This window comes from Pavona decussata, unplaced genomic scaffold (genome assembly GCF_977016875.1).
Source record: "Pavona decussata unplaced genomic scaffold, jaPavDecu1.1 SCAFFOLD_302, whole genome shotgun sequence".
NCBI classification, from domain to species: domain Eukaryota; kingdom Metazoa; phylum Cnidaria; class Anthozoa; order Scleractinia; family Agariciidae; genus Pavona; species Pavona decussata.
This window is the reverse complement of record NW_028145698.1, coordinates 873,438-898,575: the sequence shown is the minus strand read 5'-3', so window position 1 is coordinate 898,575 and position 25,138 is coordinate 873,438. Positions and strand designations below refer to the sequence as shown.

The 25,138-nt window shown below is 39.8% G+C and overlaps 1 protein-coding gene across 1 annotated transcript; it reads left to right on the top strand.

Annotated features, from left to right (window-relative positions):
• Positions 1–1,788: 1,788 nt before the first annotated feature.
• Positions 1,789–23,737, top strand: LOC146454387 (putative DMBT1-like protein). The gene is made up of 11 exons (XM_085095504.1): positions 1,789–2,113; positions 3,032–3,178; positions 3,868–3,990; positions 4,220–4,342; positions 6,028–6,345; positions 8,835–8,971; positions 12,081–12,339; positions 15,920–16,561; positions 18,219–18,758; positions 19,673–20,020; positions 21,026–23,737. Exons 1-11 carry the CDS (start codon positions 1,789–1,791, stop codon positions 21,352–21,354), a joined length of 3,291 nt encoding a protein of 1,096 aa, XP_084951630.1. The 3' UTR covers positions 21,355–23,737.
• Positions 23,738–25,138: the final 1,401 nt, after the last annotated feature.

Sequence of the window (25,138 nt, the reverse complement as noted above, 5' to 3'; positions counted from 1 at the left end):
GCCAGCTTGATTATGCGTGTGTCTCATCAGAAATAATTGACACTTTACTCCGGATAAATACAATTGAACGCCCTCTTTTGCCCAAGTTTAGAAAGTTCAGTAGTTTGTTTATATGTTTTTTTATTCGTCATACATCTGGCGATTTGCATAATAAAGTAATGTGTATTATTTGGGTTTTGTCTTCGATCTGAAAAATATTCCATGAACACAATGGCTGAAGATAGAACGAATGGGGTTAACTCTTAACAGGAGCCCAAGTTGATGAGCAATCAGTTCAGTTTGTAATCCACATCTTGTTAATCATTTTGGAAGCATAGTCCTAACTAGGGTATAAAACAGTTTTGTACCAATATTCCATCATTCTTATACCAAATAATACTGAGCGAATACCTGCATAAGTCACACACGTAAACTGTACTGACTTTGATGTGGAGGCTTCATCAATGACATAGTTTATCGGGGGACTGGTTATGAAACCTTGCCATGAAAACAATGGTGCCGCAATTTATGTTAGAAGGGTCGCGACCGTGCACAGTTCTTTGTTTTAATTTTCACACTACAGTCAAATATCTTAACAGAAATCTTTCCATTGGTCAGTTGCTCCAACGCATTTCACAAGATCTATTGTGGTTTGTGCATCGTCAAGGCCAAACACAGATAACAAAAACATACAACAAAGGAGTTTGTCAGGCCTCAAAACCATTGCCTTCGAATGACTATGGCAATGAGCAGACCCAAGGGCGGAATCCATATTCAACAATTATCCTGCGAAATGGTATGGAATATCGCCAGATAGTTGGCCGAAGAAGCCTTAGGCTGAATTGGCTAAATTCAGGGGTTATTCCACAAGATTGAGTAGGGTAATTGCTTAATTATTCAACATACTGATAACAAAGCATTGTTTGGGCAGAAAAGCTGGAGTTAGTTTTTATTTGTTACATTCTTCTCCGCGACCCAAGAGATTACGTATATTTAACAATTATCCTGCGAAGTCGCACAGAAAATCGGCTGATACTTAGCCGAGGAGGCCGTAGGCCGAGTTGGCTAAAATTTGGGGGTGTTCTGCAAGACTGAGTAGGATAATTGTTCAATTATTCAACACATTGACCCAAAGTGACTCGATAAAAGAAAAACTCTTCACACAGCCTCAAGAGACTTGAACTTGAACATTAATATTCTTGTTATCTGTTGAACATTATATTTTGACCTGATGATGGTGTAATGAGGACACCGAATAAACGATGAAATATGATTCTACCCGTAATGTTCATAATCAAATTGATAGCAAAGCACAATTTATTTGCAAAGGGTGTCTGTTGACTACGGACGACGTATATTCAGTGCACTTGTGCAGTGTTACAATGTGTTGAATAACAATGCAGAATACCTGACGAGTATTGAGTCTGCGATGGTGATGTTTGCACAGCGTTGCCATGTTTTGAACAATAAGGCGGGATGTGGGGAGGGGGGTTCTGTGCGAAAGAGGTAATTTGCCAGCTTTCTTTACATGAACCATCAAGGTCTGCAGACAATATCAGAGAGTTTAAGAAGCTACTACGGCGACATCAACGAGAACGTTACAACACAAAAGAATTAATGAGAAAACGAAGTGGATAGCCGCATTGTACAAAATGGTGTGATGTGCCATGTTGTTTGTTTTTATTGTTGTTCTAATAGCGTTTGTTTCATGATTTTTTTTTTTTTTGAGGATCTATGAATGACCGCGAGGAAACTCACCTTTATATGTCTCACATCTGTTTACCAACAGCAGAGTCACTTTTGATCAAAATGGACGAAAAAAAAGTCTTCCACATCACAGTTCTGCTTTTCCTCAGCCAAATGTTCTACCGAGTAGATAGCCAATGTACTCCCGTTGGATCTGAGAAATCTGTCTCGGGGTGGAGACTAAACCATCACACCTATAAGACGATGATGGCAAAACTCGGACTTGAGTGTGCGCTTGTCTGCCGACAGGAAGACAGATGCCAAAGTATTAATTTTGTTATGTCCGTTGGCATGTGTGAATTTAATGATAGAACAAAGGAAGCCGCAAGACCCGAGGATTTTGTTCCTGATCCTGATAGTTATTATTACAGGCGAGACATGAAAAGAGGTAAGCTGATGCAGAAAACACAAATAAATAAGAGACCATAAAAAAAAGTATTTATACCTCAGACAAGAGGCGTTTTATATTTAGCCAAAATTTTCCGTTTAGCATTTGAAATGCAAATGGTCCACGCGAATCAAACCAATAACTTTTGGAACAAACGGATCACCTTTGGTAGAACTCCACTCTTTCCTTTCCAACCAGTTAGAGGGGAAGTTACTGTTGCATTTGCACTTTTTTTTTTCGTTTCCATTTTGTGTTCTTGCTATTGCGTACGTTGTTTTGATCTACCAATGACTTTGCAAGCTTGGAACAACAACAAAAAAGCCTTTCCATTTGACACGAAACGTTTCCGAAATTTCCAACTGCAAAGCGCCCATGGTCCATTTGATAAAAAAGTCATTTTTTTCGATCTACCAGTCCAGAAGATACTAATTGTGCTGTCGTAACGCTATCTAGAAAGGCGGAGCAAGGAAGGAGTTGGGAGGCGATTCTACTCGCGCAGAATTTGAATGTTTATAGCTTTGTTTATATCCGAACAACCGCTTCAAGACTTCCTGCCTTTTTCAAAAATTTAACTCGAAACAACTTGGTATGATAGGCCAGTGTTTATTGAAACTTATGTTGTACTACGGTAATCAAATTTTAACGGGCAGGTTTTTGCAAAATTGGAATATTTCTGTTTTTAATGAATAAAAATAACTCTCTTGCGCGGTGACTTTCGTGCTTTGAGATGATATTAGGGTTCATCTATTGGTTATGACTACGTTTTGGACAATTTTGTCGACTTGTGAAGTTTGCGGCAAATTCAGAATTCCAATATTGTAAATTATTTTCTATTACTGTTCAGTTCAGTAACTTTTAGTATATCGCAGAATACACAACGGCTTTTCATTCTTGTCATTGGCTTATTTTCATATCTAGTTCCCCTCGGTTCCATTCCTGAGCTGCCAGCTGAAACATGTAAACAGATTAAAGCAAGTGAAGGAGAAGTGGTCAGCGGCAAATACTGGTTTTCTACTATAAAATCTGGCAGATCTGTACTTGCTCACTGTAACATGGAGACAGAGGGTAAGTTCAGTTTTTGATAGTGCGTTTTTTGTTAGTTAACTGGCTTGTTGGTCAGTTGGTTGGTTGGTGAGTGTGTGAGTGGGCGCGCGTGTGAGCGAGAGATAGCGAAAGGCACAAAAAGATAGTTCAAACAGAGTCAGTGAGTCAACTAGTAAGGCCTTGCCTCGAATAGAATAATTTTTTTGCGCTTGACACAAAAAATGGATAAGAAGTTTAACTCTGTAGTGTGTGTTAGAGTGCTAAAGTGAACCCATGAAATCTCCTATTGAGTGTGAGACCTATTCAGCAAATGGGACTACCCGAGAAAAAGAAAAAACCTGCGACCTGGGCGGGAATCGAACCCACGTCCTCAGAATTTGATCAACCATTTCTCTACAGACTGAACTTCAAGGCCGGAATAGCTACACCACCAGTTTACTTTCTTCTCTGTCTGTTTGGCCCTAAGGTGGTAAATAAAATACCATTTTGTTTTACCTAATCCCTTCGTTTCTCATGGGATGGTACAAAACAGGCCTTTCATTTGAAAATGACTTTTATGCCCGCTCGTAAAATGGCCCGTTTTAGAACCCCTTAATTTTTGTGTTATCTTAATACACTTACAAAATGTCATTTTCATTTCCATGTATGTTTGGTTTGTTACCGAAGCCTAAAACTTTAATATTTGTTTTTCATCGTTGTCTTTTACTCAGACATTGACGAGTGCACTGCCTCTTCTCCCGTTTGTGATGTCAATGCCACCTGCACCAATACTCGTGGGTCTTATCGTTGTGCATGCAAGGGTGGATTTTCTGGTGATGGAAAAACTTGCAAAGGTGGGTTTAGGGTTTCACTTTGCGTTCGCTCGATTATCGTTAACAACGACGCACGAAACAATTCAAAAAGACGAGTCATGGGGATTGGTGAAACCCTTTCTTTGCTGATTCCCTAAAATGATTACACTGCCAATGTGTTAGCTCCCCGATTCTAAACTTAGAAATCGTACGACCTTAACATTACATGAACAATAATGATATTTGTTTTTCATCGTTGTCTTCTACTCAGACATTGACGAGTGCACCGCCTCTCCTTCCGTTTGTAATGTCAATGCCACCTGCAACAATACTCGTGGGTCTTATCGTTGTACATGCAAGAGTGGATTTTCTGGCGATGGTAAAACTTGCAAAGGTTGGTTTACGGTTTTACTTTACGCTTGCCTGATTATCGTTTTCAGTACCTCACTAGACAATTCACTAATGACACAAATGATGGATTAGACAATTAACTCTGTATTGTGTAGTGAACCAATGAATTTCCCTACCGAGTGTGAGCATTATTCAGAAAATGGGAGACCACACGAGGCGAAGAAAAATCTGCAACCTGGGCGGGAATCGAACCCACGTTTTCAGGATTTGATCAACTATTTCTCTACCGACGGAGCTTCAAGTCCGGAGAAGCTACTCCGCCAGTTTACTGTCTTCTTCTGTCTGTTTTGCCCTCAGGTGGTAAATAAAACCATTTAGTCTTACCTAATCTCGCGACCCGGTGATGTGGTAGCCTCTTCCCCCTCCCCTTAGGAAGTCCTGATACTCAGGTTAGTGATGTGAGGGAGTAAGAGCGACCAACTTACCTCTCCCTGTGGGGGGAAGGTGTTATCTCTACTTTGCCCCATTATAAGTCCTCATAAGAAGGTCATAGCTTTGTCATGTTTCCAAGCGTTGGCTCCAATAAACAGAAGGACATCGTAGCAGTTTATCACAGCAAGAGTCGTTTCCAAAGCACCTGATCCCCAAAGACCGAAAAGCCCTTTTTGAGTAAGGAAAATTTCCAAATATAACTTTTCATTAATTCTTAAAGGAGCACTGTCACGGAGACTTTGCTGTATTTTGCCCAAAACTACTCAAGTATTTGACGTTAAACTTTTTCTCTAACATGAAATTGTTCGTAGAGCACCAGGAGGAAAACACTAACTGGTTTCTCCAATGAAGAACAGACTATAAACCTGTTTTGAGCAATTTCTCCAAAACACACAGGAAGAACTTGGAAAAATTAGCCAATATTTTCAAGTTGTAATCCATTTCCATCCAAGCCATCCGAAACAAACGATTACAAATACTAGCTTATGTATACTTGTACGGAAATTGTTAACAATACTGAACCATTATTTTAACATTCCCATCAATACAAATATGTTTTTACGCTATTCAAAGGCACGCTAAAAACTAGTGACACTGCCCATTTAATTGCTTACCCCTTATTTAGGCGGGCTTTGGAGGTATGCAAGTTGCACTAGTTGTAAGCGGAGCAGGGAAAGAACTTGTTGTGCATTTCTAAAACGTGTAAGTGCCATGAAAATAAGTACTTTTACTTGAAAATTTTAAGGAAAATATGGCTTCCCATCAATTAGTTCTCTGTGATAATCTTCCTACTTTGGTCGAACGTTAATTCCAAGGCTCCCAGCAGAAAGAGAGAAAACCCTAAAGTTGGCAAACCCACAGAAAAAGAAGATATAAAAAGGAAACTAAAATGAAAAGACATTAAACCAAACTGCGCATGACATGACAAAATGCTCAAACCTGACCTTTATGAGTACTATAAAGGAAAAATTTGTATGTGCAGGTATAAACAACATTTTATGTACTTTGTCTGTAATTTAAAGTATTTAAGCTAAAAAGAAGAACTTTGGACGAACCTAATTTGCGATGTTGTTGTACTTTGGTTAAAAGGGGCGTTCAAAACGAGATGAAACTATCTCAAGTCACCAAGAAAAACTGATTTCATTTTTTTTTTGTTATAAAATCTAAATATACTAAGGTCGAAAAACTGTAGCTGAGCATTTAGTTTAAAAAAATGGTGTTTCACTTGTTTTTTAGTTGTTGACTCCCTTCGCCTTGCAAATGGTAGTACTCCACTGGCTGGCAGAGTTGAAATCTTCTATAACAATCAGTGGGGAACAATTTGTGATGATTACTGGGATATAAATGATGCTCACGTGGTTTGCAGGCAGCTTGGATTCCCACAAGCCTCTCAAGCCCTCCAAGCCGCCAAGCACGGCCAGGGATCTGGACCTATATGGATGGATGACGTGAGATGTACCGGAAATGAGTCGTACATCCAAAATTGCAGACACAGGGGATGGGGAATACACAATTGTGGTCATCACGAGGATGCGCGTGTGGTGTGCTCTTCCAGCATACCTTAAATCAGTTAGGTAACATAAACCAATTTCTACTTGTCAGATCTGGCTGAATCTAGGGAACTAGAAATTGTGATCAATGGTCTTTATGGTAGGGCACAAACAAGTTTAGTTATAAAACTTATTGTGTTTAAAATGGAACCCAACTGCCCAGCCAATTTTTTTTTGTTCAGAAAACAGTTTCGTTCAGTTTTTTTGCTGTTAATAGCGTTGTAGGTGGAACAAGAAGAAGTTTAATGAAAAAAAGAACGAGAACAGCTCGTGCGTCTTAAGCTGTACCGAACAAGTTCGATCCCGGAAATTGCAATTTTTTTTCTTACCAAGATAAAGCCATTAGAAAAGATTAACGTTGTCTGTTAATTCCAAATCAACATTGAGTGGTCCAAACTTAAGAAAAAACAAAACTAAGGATGGTCATGTAAGCAATGAGATAACATAATTATTCAGTCATTTGGCAGAAAACAACAAAGCAATGAGCGAGGCTGATTTATACCAATGGTGCGTAGGGGATAGAGAGGTTTAAAAAATAAATAAATAAATAAATAAATAAATAAATGATTAAATAAACAAATAAATGAAAGCAAACCCAAAGTAATTTCACTGGCCAATTACAACAGACGTAAGCAAGGCAAGGAACCAATCAGAAATCAAAGCAATTTCAAGTAATTAGCGGAAGGGCGGGAAAATGAGCGCGAGAGTCGCGATCGGTTTTGGTTTCTCATTGGTTGAAAAAATGGCGCGAGTTTTGCTAATCAATTACAGAGTGCAGTAAAGCAAAACCAAAGCAAACGCGAAATAATATTACTTTCGACACTCAACTGAAAACCTCTCTATCTCGGAAGATCATTTTTTGTTGAGTCTTAGAAATAGCACACTTAAAAAGAAACTAAAGTACAAAAGATCCTTATAGTAAGAGCTCCAATCTCGGGCGTCTCAACTCACCGGTACTACTCCTTTAAGTGTCATTTAAACTGATCAATATTGTCCAATCCTCGTGGAGCAGATGAGTTCACTGTCACGGGATGCACCGCTGATCCATGGGTTTTTTTTTTGGGGGGGGGGGTGGGGGAGGGGGTAGACAACAACAAGCTTTATTACCAAATTAAGAAGTTAATAAAGTAAAACTTAATTTACAACATAAATATATTAATATAAAAGAGGTAACATTTACTCAGAATAACTTTTTTTAAGTTTTGTTTTAATTGAAGATACCTTTTGGGATTATTACGTTCTCCCATCTCAATCGAGTCGGCTAATTAAAACCCAGCCCCTCATTTCTATATTTTATTCTTGTCATATCAGGATATGTCTCTTAGTAGTTCCCAGATCGTTTAGTGGTTCCAGTTTAGAGGTATGTTTGTGAGAAGTAACACAGTTAGTTCTGCTTGTGTGCTTAAGTTGAAAATTGAGTTACAAAGCGTTTTAGAAAAAAGAATTTCATTAACCAGCATAAAACGGAATTTGCGACTTTTGCTGGCCTTTCGAAGGTGCTAGCTGGCCTTATCTCGCACTTGGAACAAAATATTTGCCCGTACGAAAAAGAAAGCAATTAGTTTTCCATTGTTACGGAATTTTGAGGAGACATTTTGCCAACATTTTTCCTTACAATGACTAGATCCGAATTTCGTACGCAATTAAGGTCGTCTTCCGGAGAGATATTCAACCCATTGGATCGGCTGGGCGCCCTTGTTAGGCTATTGTATTTAACAGCTTAGGCTTAGACTTGTGGCTATTCAGACAAAGAAGCTTTAAGGTACTGTGACCTTAGAAAGCAACTTCTGATATATGGTAGAACAATAGCCCACAGTATTTATCCACATTTATTCTTATGATTCTTCAATATATTAATCACGTTTATACCTAAAGCATATTTACCAGCATTTATCTATTTTCTTTTACGATTTTTACTGCGTTATGTGCCGATCAATTTGAACATTCAACACCCATTCCCTCCTGGCATACCCCGGGAATTTGAGTTTGTATTGTACCCGGGGATGGGGTAATCTGAACTGGATTTTTCTTTTGGTCTAGCGGAATTCGCGCGTAGATTTTCCTCAATTTGGGGAAGTAGAGGAGTTTTCATGAACATGATTTGGCCTTTGTGAATGGATGGCTCACTGCAAACGGCTTCTATATATTTTTAGGTGTCATTAATATAATAATTCCCTGTTTGCAAAGCATGAACAGTGATTGATTGATTGATTGATCGATCGATCGATCGATTGATTGATTGATTGATTGATTGATTGATTGATTGATTGATTGATTATAGCTCAGTGAAAATTTGTCATCGGGGAGAGGCCTTACAACACTTAAGGGTAGGGCATTTGAACGACTTTTTGGTCCCCGGAGACGGGAATGTTAAGAACCTAGTTTTCAACGGTTCAAATACCGAAGGTCTTGCCTGAGGGGAGGATGTTGAAGAGGTTTCAAATTGACCGGTGCATTTGTTAATTAATTAGTATAATTATCCCATCCTTTTAGTAATAGCACCACAAAACGACGTCTGTATGTTTAACCGAACTAAAGATTTCGTAGAAACCAGTAACTGTGTTTGTAAGGACCACCACGACAAAATGAAAGAACTAGATCCTGTAGTAAAGGATCTAATCAGCAACAAGGTGTTAAACAGTTATTACAAAAAAGAGCAAGGCTTGTTTGACGGTTAGAGTTTCGGTTTTTGTAAAGTTTATATCATTGGTTAGTTCATTTTGCACTCTACATCACGATGTTTTGTATAGCTTTGAACAAATAAAAGTTGCCTTGACTTCGTTTATTTGTTTGTTTGTGCTTCTTTTTCTGTGGCCTTATAACAAAACACCTTATATCAAGCTCCGCGGGAAATAATTAGAGTGTTTTCCCTCGGGTCTCGATGTTTCCTGAGATGAAGACCAGGGAAACATCAGGACTCGCTGTAAAAAAAAAACTAACTATTTCCCGAGGGGCCGTTCATTAAAGGCGCGTTCTTTGGGACTATTCCGGAATTGAAATACTCGGAATAGACGGTATTTGTGTTCTTTTGGGAGCTATTCCGTTTTCGGAATAAACGGAATATCATTCTGTTCATTCTGCTCCCGATAACAGAATGAACAGAATGGAAGGAATACAGTTTACTTGAAATAGACAGAATACGCGTTCTTCTGGGAAATTTTTGGCGGGAAATCCTACGCGGCAGCTCACGCGCGCAAACCGTAAAAATGAATAACCGAGACTTTAAGAAAAAATAGCATTAGGCAGCAATAAATTTGACCAACTTGATGTTGTCAAAGTCAACGGAAGAACTGGGCAACGATTTCCACACAACCCCATCATTAATCACTTTGCGACTCAAACTGTATTCCTGCTCGTCGTTTTTGAAAAACGGTTGGTATGACAGTGGTGCATGTATAATTGAGCGATTCTCACCTGGCTGAGTCTTTTCAGGCCAATAGTAACTGGTAGAGAATATTCTACTGGATACATTTATTTAGCGGCGGGGCATCTCCCCTGATCTCGCCAGCTCAGCTTGTTTAGTCTAGCTTATGTTTAGTCAAGCTTAGTGTTTATGTTTCGGCTTCAGTTTAGGTAATTTTTCAGGCAAAAAACCTCGGATTCACTAAGGCCTTGTCAGTAGTGACTATCCCAGCAAATGCAGTGGATGAAGCCAATATTCGATGGCAATCGCTTATCGACCTAATCATGAATATCAATCGATTATCAATAGCAGTCGATTGGCCGTGAAAAATGATGATTTTAGTGACCTTTTATCAATTAACACTGCAAGGTAGAAAGCTAAGAATGGCGCCGTGGTGAGAGCACTCGCCTCCCACCAATGTGGCTCGGGTTCAATTCCCGGCTTTGATGCCAAATGTGGGTTGAGTTTGTTGTTAGTTCTTGCCCAATGCCCCTACGATTTTTCTCCAGGTTCCCTGGTTTTCCAGTCTGCCCTCAAAAACATTCAAATTAGACTCTTGAGAGCCAATATATAGTTTAAACCTTAAGTTAGCTTGATGCTACCCTCCCTAAACATTGTTCCGAATTGAAGTTCTCAGTCGTTTCAGAATTTAGATTTAGGTTTAAAGAAAGTCCATAGTCTTCTTCCGCAAAATGCCAGCTCAGGACTTCGTAAACACGATTCATGTGTTGGGTGGGTAGGATGATGTCGCTTATGGACTGACAGCGGCTGCCAGCGGCGCCTATAAGCTATATGCTGATGTCCGACCTCACCCTTGAACTGTAGTAATGAAACCCGCATTTGAATATGTATATATTAGAAAATGCGGTATATAAATTCTATTACCATTACCAAAACTAATTCCGTTCGTTTTTTCCAGAGCGGATAGTTCGTTAAAAATGCGATATTAGTTCAGAGCATTTTTGTAGAGCCATCAACAGCTCGTATATTCGGAAATTACGATTCCGTTTCTTTAAACTTTCTGCGACTCAAATTTTCAGCTAAACCATCCAAACAGATCATTCAGTTCCGTTGTGCTTTCAAAAGGACACCAAACGACCAGGGAGCACAGGAGAAAATATTTTGCTCAAATATTCTCCATAGGTTTTCCCTGATAAATCTGCGCAAAGAAAATTAACAAGCCCCCGAATCAGTAGTAACTGGATATCAATGTTGCATTGAGTCTATAAAAGTGAAACAAAAATGAACTCAATAATCTGAATAAATTGCTCTCGCACTCCGGGATCAAGAATCAAGGACACAAGGGTTATGATGTCCGTACAAATACTCCTAAATATATCCATTCCCCGACCACCACACCCTTATAATGTTGAACTCGTGTAAGAAAAATTGGACTTTAGCATTGTATGGGGGAGGGTGTGGAGGGTGTGGGGGGGGGGAGGTAAAATGCTTTGTAGACAGATAACATAGCTCCTTTAGCGAGGTCAAACTAAATTTACAGTTAATAGCGTAATTTGTAAGATTTGTCTCAAGCCCTCCTGTCCTTGATTGAAGAGCCGAGTGTATGATTTTGGAGGCTCTTTATCGAGTATAGCCAACTCTGCTACAGATTTGAACTGACGGTTTTGCACGAGGCGATGTTAGAACAGAAACTTCCTCTTTAATGAACTCCCGATGCAATACATGCATGCCACATTTAGGCTGACAGTAACAATCGATAACTGGCCTTGAATGCGATTTATCGGATGGTTATCGATTGGCAGAAACAATCGATCGATATCAATCGATTGTATACGTCGAGGACCTATGATGGGAATATGGAGTCAACTGAAACTGATCAGTAACCAGCAAGCACAGTTTTCAATCTCGCGCTTCCTGTGAAAGAAAGATCAGAAGCTCTTCCTGTGCTTCCCGCGGAAGGCTAATAACAAGAAGTTGTTGTCGTTGGCAGTAGGGGAAGTCTTGTACTAAAAGGTCAAGGAAAGCACTGAAAGCTGTCTAGACTGGTGTGTAGCGCGGTTGACCCATTTAATTGTATTCCTTTACTCTCTGATCTTGTTCCAGCCTTTCTAGACGATTTCGATAAACCTATGTCTGACATGCGGGACTCCAAAATACTCTCTCGTCAAATGGAATCATTTCTGACGCTCGCTGGGCAAACTAGATTTTCCTTTTCATGTCTGTTGCCAAAAATGTGCCTCAGGTGCCTGAACGGATTTGAACTTCGGCTCGCATGACACCAAAGCAAATATCAATTAAAATAGCATAAAAAGTTGGCAGGTTATCCATACCGTGACTCGTGATCTTGGCATCAGATAAGGAGCTGAACAATCGAGTTTAACAAACCTCGCACTGGCGAGCTGTGCGTGGTTGAGATCAGCGATATGGCCGCTCAAAAGCAGAGTTGGCCTTCTTTCGCGTCCATTATTTCGGTTTTATCGATTGTGCTGTATTGTGCTGGATTTTTAAGAGTTGAGCTTGAGTTGAACGAACAGAAGACGAGAATAACTGCCCTTGAAAAGGGAGAGGAAGCTAAACAAGCATTCACCGAATCCAAACATCCAGAGCCCACAAAGTTTGTTAAAAACGCGCCTGGTAAGTCAAACGTGTAGCTGTAGAGAACTTTGCTCCCAGAAAAGTAATTTCAAAACAAATCACAAAGAAATCCATACAGAATGTAGCGTTTGCGTATTTTTCCCACTGATACACAACTGAAATCGAAAAGCTTTTGCAAGAGCAGGAACATTTTTCCGGCCGGAAAAGGCCTCTGAACATTATGCTCTCAAGCTAAAATCAAAGGAAGTTCTAAGAATATTTCGATCGCATTGTCTAATTCTTGCGTTGGCTTTTCTTTGTTTCGTTTTATTTTATTTTAATTCCTTTGCTTTCCGTTCATTTTTTCTCTCTTTCTTCTTTTTTGATTACACAAATAACAATAATTTTGGCCTAAAAATACATTAAGATGTTAACTAACCAATGTTTAGCCTTCCTGATCCTTTCCCTTTAAATTTTAATTTGGCCTACAGGCTAAGTTGTCGTACTCTCACAAGTAACAGAACTCTTCTTTGTTGCTAAAATCAACATCTTTGTATAAAATACATGCTATTAAATTGAATACGTAAAACAATGCGTGGAATTCCTTTCTAAAACAACTGAGGTTTATTGGCAAAGCCGATCACTATACTAGTTACGTACAGTAAACGATAACACCTTTAAAATTTTATTCTATCAAATCTTGTGAAAAAATGGTATATGGAATATTTTGTTATTCGAATTTGTGCTCTTGTTTTTACTGTTAATTAGAAGCTGAAACGTGGGTCGATAATCAGTGTTCAAATTTCGGGTAGGTAGACAAACGGCAGAGCTGAACAACGTCTACGCGTGCGATGTGCTCCTGGCACGCAACTAAGGCTTGAAGTTCAAGGAAGGCCAGAGGAGCTCGAGGTCGAGCTCGAGGTCGTTTTTCCTCAATAGAACACGTTTTGAAAACTGTGTACAGCCTCTAAATCTTTTGGTACTTTGAGAACGCAAACATTAGGCATGTGTCTTGAAAAACCCGGGATTATTATTTCTTTTTTTTTTTAGTATAAAAACTAAACTTTGTATGTACCGGAAATTCAAGTCATCGCTTGAGGTCACGTACTTGATCGTATGCCAGTGACGGCAGTAACAAATATGTTATTCAGATCTGTCTGACAGACAACAAAAACAACCTACTCTGTCTTTACATTAAAAACAATCCATTGTATTCAATAGGAGATCTCCATCTAGTGGATATATTACTTTTTGCAGTAAACTTTCCGCTGGATAAAGTTATCACCTCTTTAAACAACCGGCGCCAGACCCTTAAAGTTCCGGGGGGGGGGGGGGATACTCCCATACAAAATTAACGAGGGTGATCATCAGAAATGAAGAAACAAGACACCCTGAAAGGTACCAGAATTATGTTTTGTAGCCGTGGTCCGAACAACTTTTTACCCCTAAATTAAAAGGTACCACCATATCTCTGACTGAAGCCATTTTACATTTTAGCACCCTAAGGTGGGTACGAAACCACGAATTTGGTACGATGATCACCCCCGTCACTTTTATATGGGAGTCCCCCAGGTTACAGTTATCATTTGTGAAAATTTCCTTGGAACGGATATTCGTTGCTGTCTGTTTACATTGTATTATTGAAAGCTGGATCATTGACTTAGCGGCCGTTGTATACAGCTATTTCAATTAACGTTGTCGGATCAAGCATGAAACTACAAGACATAACCGCAATGTTATATGGGATTTTTTATGAATAAATTCATCAAAATCAGCTATGCTTCGCCCGTTCAGAGAAGATCTACGCTGGCGAGCCATTTGGATGAACAGATGAAAGAAATGTTAGGATATCAAGTGGATGAGGTGGCAGTTGCTTAAACGCCATTGGAAGACCGATAAAAAGTGTGGCCATGCACCCGTACGCGGAATTTTTTTATTACGGTAGCAATGCTTAAACACCTCGAAAAGACATACGTAACTTAAGCAACGACGATGGTAACGGCAACGACAACACCGCAAAACAATAGGTTTAATGAGGAAAAACAATCGCCCTGCACGTGCGTTTTAAATTTTCGTACATGTCTTTGCGTCCTCTGGAAAAACAACAACGTGAAATGACTAAATTGAAGGGTCTGTGGAGAACGTGAACAAACGACAGTAAATTTTTCATTCTCTTTCTTAACTCGAATGACACGCCTACCAATTTGGTTCCTGGGTAGTTTGTGGTTTTTGTACAAGTTTGAGGGGTTGAAATAATTGCAAAGTAGCACAAATGAAATAAAGATAAATTTTCAAGTGATTTTTGCGTTGATGTCGACGTTGTCGTTGCTTAAGTTCCCTACTGTCAGTCTGTTTATACTTCGAATTTTTGTTTTTCGCTTTTAAAACACGCAAAGAAACGTTTATAGTGTTTTCTGTCATCCCACTTGTCGCGCCTCCGAATGATGTAATAAGAACTACCCATATTAACTTTCGGTCTTGTCTTTAAGCCGACAACGCTAATTGAAATATCTGTTTTTTTTAATTACAATACACGCCTCCTCCATCTCTTGGCACGTCAAACCTCGATTAGTCGACTGACAAGCTCTTATTATCTTTAATAGCACAAGTCTACCATCTCTGTACAATTATCGCACGTAAATGATACATATCCAGCCTAAATAGGCCTCAGAAAAAGGGCAAATCCAAAATTAGTAAATCATTGAATATGTGGCTTGCTTTTAGTACACAGGGATACCAACAACAGATTAGGTTTCCGCCCTCGGTGCTCCTTTTCCTTAGCTCACAAATCCAACAGTACGGGGCGTTGTTTTCTGTAAAAATTTTGAATTTTTTTGTTTTTCCTCTTCTAATAATACAAGTTTCTATAAATTGTGTAAAGTTTACAAGCATCGCATCTGGGAAGTAATCAAATCAGCATCATACGCATTTGTTCAATAAACTCCTCCATAATAGCCCACTTTGAAAATGAGTGATGGCCTGGGTCAAGAGTAACTGCCCAAGCGATTGTGGGATTCTTTTGGGTTGACGCTGAATGCGATGATAATAGCCAACTTCCCCCCAAACCTTCCCACAATTGCTTGGGCAGCAACTCTCGAGTCTCGACCCAGACTATCACTCTTTTTCAAACTGGACTATTATTTTTGTTCTAGGCTGCTGCAAGGACAACCTCGTTCCCAGGGTCTCTCCTCTTTAAGCTCCGTGGGACGTGAAGAGGAGAGACCCTGGGAATGAGGTTGATACAACTTAGTAATGAGTACAGTGTTTGTTAGGGTTTGCGTAATAAATCTCTAGAGTTTTATTTTCACTCGTGTAGGATCGACATTGTGTTGAATAATGACCCCACACTGAAAAGGAAAGAATCGAAACTCAATTCCTTCGAGTTCTAATTCTTTGACTTTGTAGCAAATTCGTACACAAACACCCAAATGAGAAAGTAATTTGTGTCAGTTAATTTGCATTCTTTATGTGATTTTTCCTTAGCTTTGTTTTGAAGTTCTTAGAACGATTTTGACAAATCACTAGTGTTGATACATCTTTTGTATATGTGAAAGGTACATATCTGTTCCTTCCGTAAATAGCCTAAATTGTTTTTTAGATTATTGATCATGTCGTATAAAATATTTTATTTCCGTTGCAGATTCCCATTTCGATAATCAAAGAAACAGGCGTGGAGCTGATGTAGTGAAAAACACAACAGGAACGACGCAGAGAATATCAGAAGAGAGATTGAAACTCTATCAATCCGTTGCAAAAGCTGGCTTGTGCTCCCCAGGACCCCCTGGACCTCCCGGTCCACCTGGATTAAGAGAGAAGTGGACCCGGGGACGAAGAGGCCATGAAGGAAAAACCGGAAATAAGGGAGATCGAGGCATTATGGGATTACCGGGGAAGAGCGGCAAGCAAGGCATCATGGGACCCATCGGGCCGCCAGGAAAAGTTGGTTCCAAGGGGCAGAAAGGAGCTATAGGGCCCGCAGGCAAACCAGGAGCTAAAGGTGAACCTGATGAATCAATTTCAGTCCCCGTCGTTGCTGTTTCTCCTACAACGCTGACAGTCAATGAAAGTGGATCAGCCATGTTTCAGTGTTCAGTCAGCGGTAATCTGCAGCCTACGTTTGCTTGGAGTAAGGTGCACCAACAGTCGCAAGTGAGTCGGTCAACGGATTCAAGTGGAACATTGCTGTTAAAGAACGTGAAAGGGAGTGACGCGGGCGTGTACCGTTGCTCAGCAGTAAACGTGTTAGGACAGGCATACGCACTGGCTAGGCTTGTAGTAAATGGTACGTTTTCTTAACAATAAATCCCACAGCAGTAAATAAACTAAAAAACACGATCGCGCTGCACGTTAAAGTTCGGTGAAGGGTGAAGATAGACTTTTAAAACAATTTTGGCTTAGCTTTTACACTGATAGTTGAAATACAATCAGAGATTTCTGCTGGTAATTGAAAACTATGAAAATTGTGCGTCATCATCTTCTGGCAGTTTCAAAAGATTGGAAAGTTTATGTGAACCCGAGATTTCAGTTTCATCTCGAAAATTTTTTTGAAGTAATATATCAAACACGAGAAGGCGTGTTTCATCAGATATCCAAACACTGAGAAGTAGGTTGAAAAAACGAGGCGCAGCCGAGTTATTGTGAACGACACACTTTCAAGTGTTTGATATGGCTTCTCAAATGATCAATAATTGTTGGAGAAATTCAAGGCTTAAGTTGTTACAGTTTTATGGTAATTAGGAACACATATCCAAACCACGGTCACAGTAGTGATTTTCTTTGTTTTCTCTTGAGGAATTGTTAATGACTTTGGGAATTATATTTGATGTTGTGTGGCATGTGCTGCATCACAACAGTTAGTTTCAACTGGAATGTTCCACCTATTTGCTGAACTGATCTGACTCTCTTTAAAAAATCCAGTTCACGTATAAACAAAACTATCAACACCTCAAAACAGCCGCAGCCAAGCACTGAAGCTGGATAGTATCCTGTCAGTGTATTCCAACGAATCTACTGACTCGACTCTTGATAGCAATACTTTACTAACATTGAGTTCCTTCTTGAAAAAAATTGTCAGGATTAAAATTTTTTGCAGCCTCTAGGGAAGACGAGAAAACAGAACATGGTCTCAGCTGAATACAGTGGATCCCCGTTTCGAAAAAAAAATTTGAGTTCAGAGATTGTTTGTTAGTGTGATGTCAGTGTTAATCGCAACCTGTTGAGGAAACCTGCACACTGAAAATTCAAAAACTTCGCCACAGTGTGACGAGAACTTAAAAACGACTTGATTGGCGCTATTCTGGAAAAAGGAAGAGATCAGATGCAATACAGCTTGTCATCCCTTTCTGGGAATAAAACTAGAAAAATGTGTAATACTCGTTTTTGCTAGCTTTGACGAGCCACCTAAAAACAAAAAGTTACTTTTCGTGATGTCTACACAGAAAGGTCTTTGCCAGGCGGCCGCACCCGACGTCAGCGGTGTTTGCAATCTTGTGGAATTGTCATTTAAACGTGTTTCTCTTGAATGATAGTTTGCATACACGTGAGTTGATCGCTTCCATTTTAACTTAGGAAATCCATGAGCAAGTTTTTGTTTTCTTAGTCATTTCATTTTTATCATTTTTTTGTCTTTCAGGCTAGCTCGGTTTAGGTTTGATTGTGTTTGCACTTCATTATAGATTAGACAGTCCTAATCGAAAATCTATCAACAACTTGGGGAAAAATGAAAAAGGTACAATTGCAACCCAGCCGCTTTCCATGCACCACAGACGAAAAGGGATGATAAAAGTGACAAAAGGAAAGGATTTGCCTCGTTAACAACTTATGTAACAGAACCTTGTCCGCCCGGTTTTGTACATGACTCATTCAGTCTTCACCTGAATTTCCTCAATAAAACGAAAATTCAAAGCCATAAATCTGAAGCTTCTGTTTTGTTTTCACAGTTCGTCCTCGCGTTTCCCTTCATCCGGGACCTCACTACACCATTGAAGGAAGCAATGTCACTCTCCCAGTCTGTCACGTGACCGGCCATCCGATTGCAACTGTCTCTTGGCGAAAGTCATCTGGCCAGTTGCCCCAAGCAAGGGTACGGTACAACAGCAGCAATCAGTTACAGATTCTAAACGCTCAGAAAGATGACTCAGATGCATACTTCTCTTCAGCAGTAAACCTTCTCGGACGTGTTGAAAAGAAAACGCTCTTGAAAGTCGTTTCCCGTCCTCGCTTCACTGTTAAGCCACCTGCTAAAGTTACTCTGTACCCTGGCGACAACTTGACATTAAATTGCGACGCTACCGGCGATACAAAGCCAATCATCAGTTGGGAAATGGAAGGAGCTTCGCTGCCAGCTGGACGGAGCCAGCAGATTGCCGGAGCGTTAGTTATAAAAGACATGAATGTGAGCGATACAGGGAAATACCTTTGTATTGCAACAAGCAGCTTGAGTGCGGGTGTGACAAATGTGGCCCATACTGAAGTTAAAGGTAAGCGTTACCTAATATTAATGATTTGAGACACCTTTGATATCTGTCCCGAAATCGATGTGCCAAAACCTCCCACCACTCAAACTACACAAGGCCCAAAATTTCAACTGTACTCAGTCTCTAAACACTTCCCTCCCCACCCATGTGCTTTTCACACAAAACTGCAAGTCACCCACCTGCACTGAGGCCTGACTCTATGCTATGTTTCAGCTCCAACCAATTCACCGTGAAAACCCTGCCGCTCAAAAGGGGGGGTGTCGGCAAAAAGTCACTCTAGCCTAGGAAAGAGAGCAAATTGAACTGAGTTAAAGGGTCAAAAACCCTCCCCTCCCCACCCCGGTGCTCAGGCTCACTCACCCCCCACTCTCCAAGCAGTTAGTCTTACCCAGACCGATGCTGGACGGCAAGCATGTTTGCCTAAATTAACTTCGTCAATTGTTTCTTACGATAAAACCTATGACACTAAATATATCTGATAAGCGTTTTTAGCAGAAGCTGAAATTGAAGCAATAAGTTAGTTTTAGGGCTGTTTCTTCAGGATTTTTTTATTTTTAGCCTAGCTGTGTACAGCCGCCCACTTTGCGGAGGGCGGTTAGATATTTCAGTGCTTTCCGAAGTGCTTCTGCAGACATAGGTTGCTTTTTTTCATAGAAGCTCTACTATGCCCACCCCACTCTATTCCTCCCTCCATAATAAGCCCCTGTTTGGAGGTCAACGTTCGTTAATAGACCCCTTACCGACTCCCCCTCCCCCCCCCCCGCCTTTCCCCGACCCCACCTCACCTCTCTGTTAAGCCTTCTTCGAGTTTTAATATGTAGGGAGGCTTAACAGAGAGATGGGAGGCTTAATAGCAACTTTTAAGGTAACTTTACACGTAATCACCACTATTCTTTTTTATATTCATAATTCTACAGTGCTTTCTGTGACCGCAACTAGTTCTTGCTCAAATCTACTGGTCACTCGATCCCGCACAAGTGGCATCATATTTTCAAACAGAAATGGACACTATAGCGGCAATATGAACTCCCAGTGGACTTTGTCTTCGAACACAAACTTGAAACTTGTGTTCTTCAGGTTTGAAACTGAATCGAATTACGATTTCGTTTATGTCTATGATGGTGGATCGTCTTCGTCTCGTCTAATTAGAAAATTCCATGGGTCATGGCTGCCTGAAGCGATTACCAGTTCGCACAACAAGCTTTTTGTAAGGTTTACAACCGACGGTAGTGGAATAAGAAGTGGTTTTGCAGCAAGTTATCACGGTAGGTGCCATTTAAAGAGATAAAGATACCCCCGCGGGGATGTGCCACACTTGGAGTCCGTTTTAGAAGGTTTCTACTTTCAAAATGATAGCCCGTTCTAGAAATAGCCAATTTACTTAGTATCCCTTTTCATAAATGATTGCATCGTCCGTTCATTTGTTACATCCAAAATATTATAATTTATTTTGATACTCTATGAATTCTCTGATATTTTGAAGCATCTGTGCATTTGTAATATCAGTAAACCAGGTTACACAAAATGCCTCAGAAACGGATACCCCGTTCTTGATCAAGAGTCGCAAAATCGCGACCCGGTGATACGAGGGAGTAACAAGAGAGTAAGGAGAATTTCCAAATTTAACTTTTCGATTAATCTTTAAATTGCTTATGCAAGTTACACTAGGTATGTGAGGAGCTGGGAAAGACATTGTTTTGCATGTCTAAAAAGTGTAAGTGCCATAAAAATAGGTACTTTTACTTGAACATTTTGAGGAAAATATGGCTTCCTATCAATTTGTTCTTTGTGATAATAATTCCTACTTTAGTTAAACGTTAATTCCAAGTCTCCCAGCAGAAAGAGAGAAAACCCAAAAGTTGGAAAATCCACTAAAACGAAGGACATTTATAAAAAGGAAACCAAAATGAAAAGACATTAAACCAAACAACGCATGACACGACAAAATGTTCAAACCAGACCTTTACTAGTGCTATAAAGGAAAAATTTGTATGCATATGTGCAGATATAAACAGCATCCATTTTACATGCTTTGTCTTTAATTCAAGAAACTATGCTAAAAACGATGAACTTTGGGACGAACCTAATTTGCGATGTTATTGTACGTACATTACTTTAAAGAGGCGTCCAAAACGAGCTTAAACTATCTCAAAACACTAAGAAAAACTGATTTCATTTTTGTTAGTTATAAAACCTAAATACACTAAGGTCGAAAAACTGTAGTTGAGCATTTAGTTTAAAAAAATGATGTTCCATCCTTGTTTTTTTAGTTGTTGACTCCGTTCGCCTTGTGGGTGGTGGTTCTCCATTGGTCGGCAGAGTTGAAATCTTCCATAACAATCAGTGGGGAACAATTTGTGATGATGACTGGGATATGAATGATGCTAACGTGGTTTGCAGGCAGCTTGGATTCCCACAAGCCTATCAAGCCCCTGGAAGCGCCGAGTACGGCCAGGGATCTGGACCTACATGGATGGATGACGTGGCATGTACCGGAAGTGAGTCGTACATCCACCATTGCAGACACAGGGGATGGGGAGATGAAAATTGCCATCATACTGAGGATGCCAGTGTGGTGTGCTCTTCCAGCATACCTTAAGGGCTGTGCCTACTTTTGCTACTTCATATATGTTTTGCGCATCTCTTGATACTCGGGGTTCCTATGGGTTGTGCCTACTAATACGAAGATATTTTTGCGTAGTTTAAGACTACGCGGAGAAAGCAAAACTTAGCAAGTGCTCTTGGTATCCAAAAAGAAAATTGGGGGTAACCATGCATTTTGCACAGATACTAAAGCTTCAAAATAAAAAAAAAACGCCATACATTGCTATGTATTTTACTAAAAAATATTTCTAAAGACGTTCTCTGGTTAAAAGTTTAAAAACACTAAGCTTTCGATTGCCAGTCTGCAATCTTTAAAAAGATTGCAGACTTTTTAAAGATTGCAGAATGGCAATCGAAAGCTTAGTGTTTTTTAACTTTTAACCAGAGAACGTCTTTAGAAAATTTTTCAATTATGCCTGGTTACTCATCGATTTTTTAATGTATTTTACTGTTTTGTTTTTTTCTTTTTTTTAATCGTTGTTGCTTAATTATCTCTGAAAAATGCGTGGTGTCCCCGAATTTTCTTTTTGGATACCAGTAGCCCTTGCTATAAAATCGTCTTTACTCGCATAGTTATAAGCCGCCCAAAAATATTTCTGTATAAGTAGGCACCGTACTTAAATCAGTTAAGAATAAAAACTACTAAAGACGAAAATGCTGCTAAAATACGCAGGATCAGTGAAATATCTAATCAGCAAAAATAATACAAAAAAAAAAAAACGAGAGTCAAAAATGCAACCGTATTGTCCATGGTTGCATTTTTGACTCTTTGTTTGGTCTTTATCACGTCGCCGTCGTATTAAGCTTTCCACTGTGTGTTTTTCTGAGCTAATACAGGTTTTCTGCTCGTTGAAAATTGACTCAAAGAGCGTTTTAAAAAACGGTATCTGAATCTACGGAATTTGCAACCGTTGTTGGCCTCTTGAAGGTGTTAGGTGGCCTTATTTCGCACTTGGAACAAACAACTTTCCCGTCCGAGGAGACCTAGCTTTTACAAAAGAAAAGTTTAGTTTCTCTTTACAATGGCTAAATCCGACTTTCAAAGGTGATTTAGGCCTTCCGGGAAGGTATTCAACCCATTGGATTGGTTGGCTGCCATGCATAGATAAGCTATTGTATTTAGCAGCTTAGGCTTAGACTTGTGGCTATTCAGACATAGAGACTTCAAGTTAAGGTAATGTGACCTTAGAGAGCAACTTCAGCGGTAGAAAAATAGCCCTCAGTATTTATGCACATTTATTCTTATGATTCTTTAATCTATTAATCACGTTTATACTTTAAAAAGCATATTTACCAGCATTTATCTACTTTCTTTTACGATGTTTACTGTGTTATATGCCGATCAATTCGAATCTTCAACACCCACCCCCGGCCCCCCTCGGCATACCTCGGGAATTTGACTGTGTATTGTACCCTGGGATTGGGGAACCTGAACTGGATTTAACTTCTGGTATAGCGGAATTTGTGCGTGGATATTTCCTGGTTTATTGGAGTTGAGGAGTTTTCATGGACATAATTTGGCCTTTGTGAAAGGATGGCTCACTCCAAACGGCTTTAAAATAGTTTTAGAAGGTGTCATTGATATAATATTGGTGCGTTCCTTTGGGATGATCCAGATCAGGATCAATGATCCAAGATCACTTGGACCATGGTGCATCAAAGGAACTGATGAATCCTTGGCCAGAGTGGATTCCTCGGTTCCTTTGATGTACCATGATCCGAGTGATCTTGGATCATTGATCCTGATCTGGATCATCTCAAAGGAACGCACCCTATATCTCTAGTTTGCAAAGCAAGAATAGTGATTGATTGATTGATTGATTGATTGATTGATTGATTGATTGATTGATTGATTGATTGATTAAAGCTCAGTGAAAATTTGTCAACGATGAGAGGCCTTACAACGGTTAAGGGTAGGGCATTTGAACGACTTTTTGGTCCCCGGGGTTCGGGAATGTTAAGAACCTAATTTTCAAAGATTCAAATACCAAAGGTCTTGCCTGGGGGAGGATGTTGAGGTTTCAAATTGACCGTTGCATCTATTAATTAATTAGTATAATTATTATTCCAACCTTTTAGTGATAGCACCACGAAACGACGTCGGTATGTTTAACCGGACCAAATATTTGGTAGAAACCAGTAACTGTGTTGGTAAGGACCACCTCGACAAATTGAAAGCACTGGATCCTGCAGTAAAGGATCTAATCAGCAACAAGTTGTTGAACAGTTATTACAAAAAAGAGCAAGGCTGGTTTGACGGTTAGTTCGGTTTTTGTAAAGTTTATATGATTGGTTAGTTCCATTTTGCACTCTACATCACGATGTTTTGTAGAGCTTTGAACAAATAAAAGTTACCTTGACGTCGTTTATTTGTTTGTTTGTGCTTCTTTTTCTGTGGCCTTATAACAAAGCACCTTTTATCTAGCTCCTCGGGAAATAATTCGACCTGTTTTCCCTCGAGTTTTGATGTGTGCTGAGATGAAGACGAGGGAAATATCAGGACTCTCTGGAAAACAAAACTAACTATTTCCCGAGAGGCCGTACATTAAGGGCCCATGCATTCTTTGGGACTATTCCGGAATAGGAATACTCAGAATAGACGGAATTTGTGTTCTTTTGGGTGTTATTCCTTTTTTTGGAATGAATGGAATATCATTCTGTTCATTCTGCTCCCAATAGAAGAATGAACAGAATGGAAGGTATACGGTTTTCTTGGAATGGACAGAATACACGTTCTTTTGGGAAAGTTTTGGCGGGAAATCGTTCGCGGCCGCTCGCGCGCGCAGACATAGTAGTTCTCAGGTCACCTTTGTCATGGGTATTCCGTTTCCATATTTTAGGAGCGTTCTTTTCGAAATTTAGATTCCGTGTATTCTGTTACTCCTAAACCGGAATTAGAAAAGCTAGAATAACCCGAAAAGAATGCACCCAACAAGAGATCTCTCGAGAGTGCAAAGTGCATTGACTATTAATTTCAAACAAGCTTTAGGCCGTAAAAATGAATCACTAAGACGTTAAGAAGAAATAGCATTAGGAAACAATGAATTTAACCGACTTGATGTTTTCTAAGTCAACGGAAGATTTGGGCAACGATTTCAACACAACTCCATCCTTACTTATGCTTTGTAAACAGATAACATGGCCCCTTTAGCGAGATCACACTAAATTCACAGTTAATAGCGCAATTTGTAAGATTTCTCTCAAGCCCATTTGTCCTTGATTGTAGAGCCGAGTCTATGATGTTGGAGGGTTTTTATCGAAAGCCAACTGAGCTACAGATTTGAACTGACAGTTTTGCACGGGGGGATGTTAGAACACGAACTTCCTCTTCAATAAACTCCCGATGCAATGCATGTATGCATGCATGCCACATTTAAGCTGACAGTAACAATTGATAACTGGCCTTGCATGCGATTTATCGGATGGTTACCGATTGGCTGAAAGCAATCGATATCAATCGATTGGATACGCCGAGGACCTATGCATGGAAATATGCAGTCAACTGAAACCTGATCAGTAACCAGTATGGACCAGTATGCGTGCATCTCTGTAGGGAAATTAGCAGGCACAGTTTCTAATCTCACGCTTCCTATGAAAGAAAGATCCGAAGCTCTTTCTGTGCTTCCCGCGGAAGGCCAATAACAAGAAGTTATTGTCGTTGACAGTACGGGAAGTCTTGTAATAAAAGGTCAAGTAAAGCACTGAAAGCTGTCTAGACTGACCAGAGACAAACCCATGCACCACTAAGGTGTAATTAAATCCACAAACAAACAAAACAA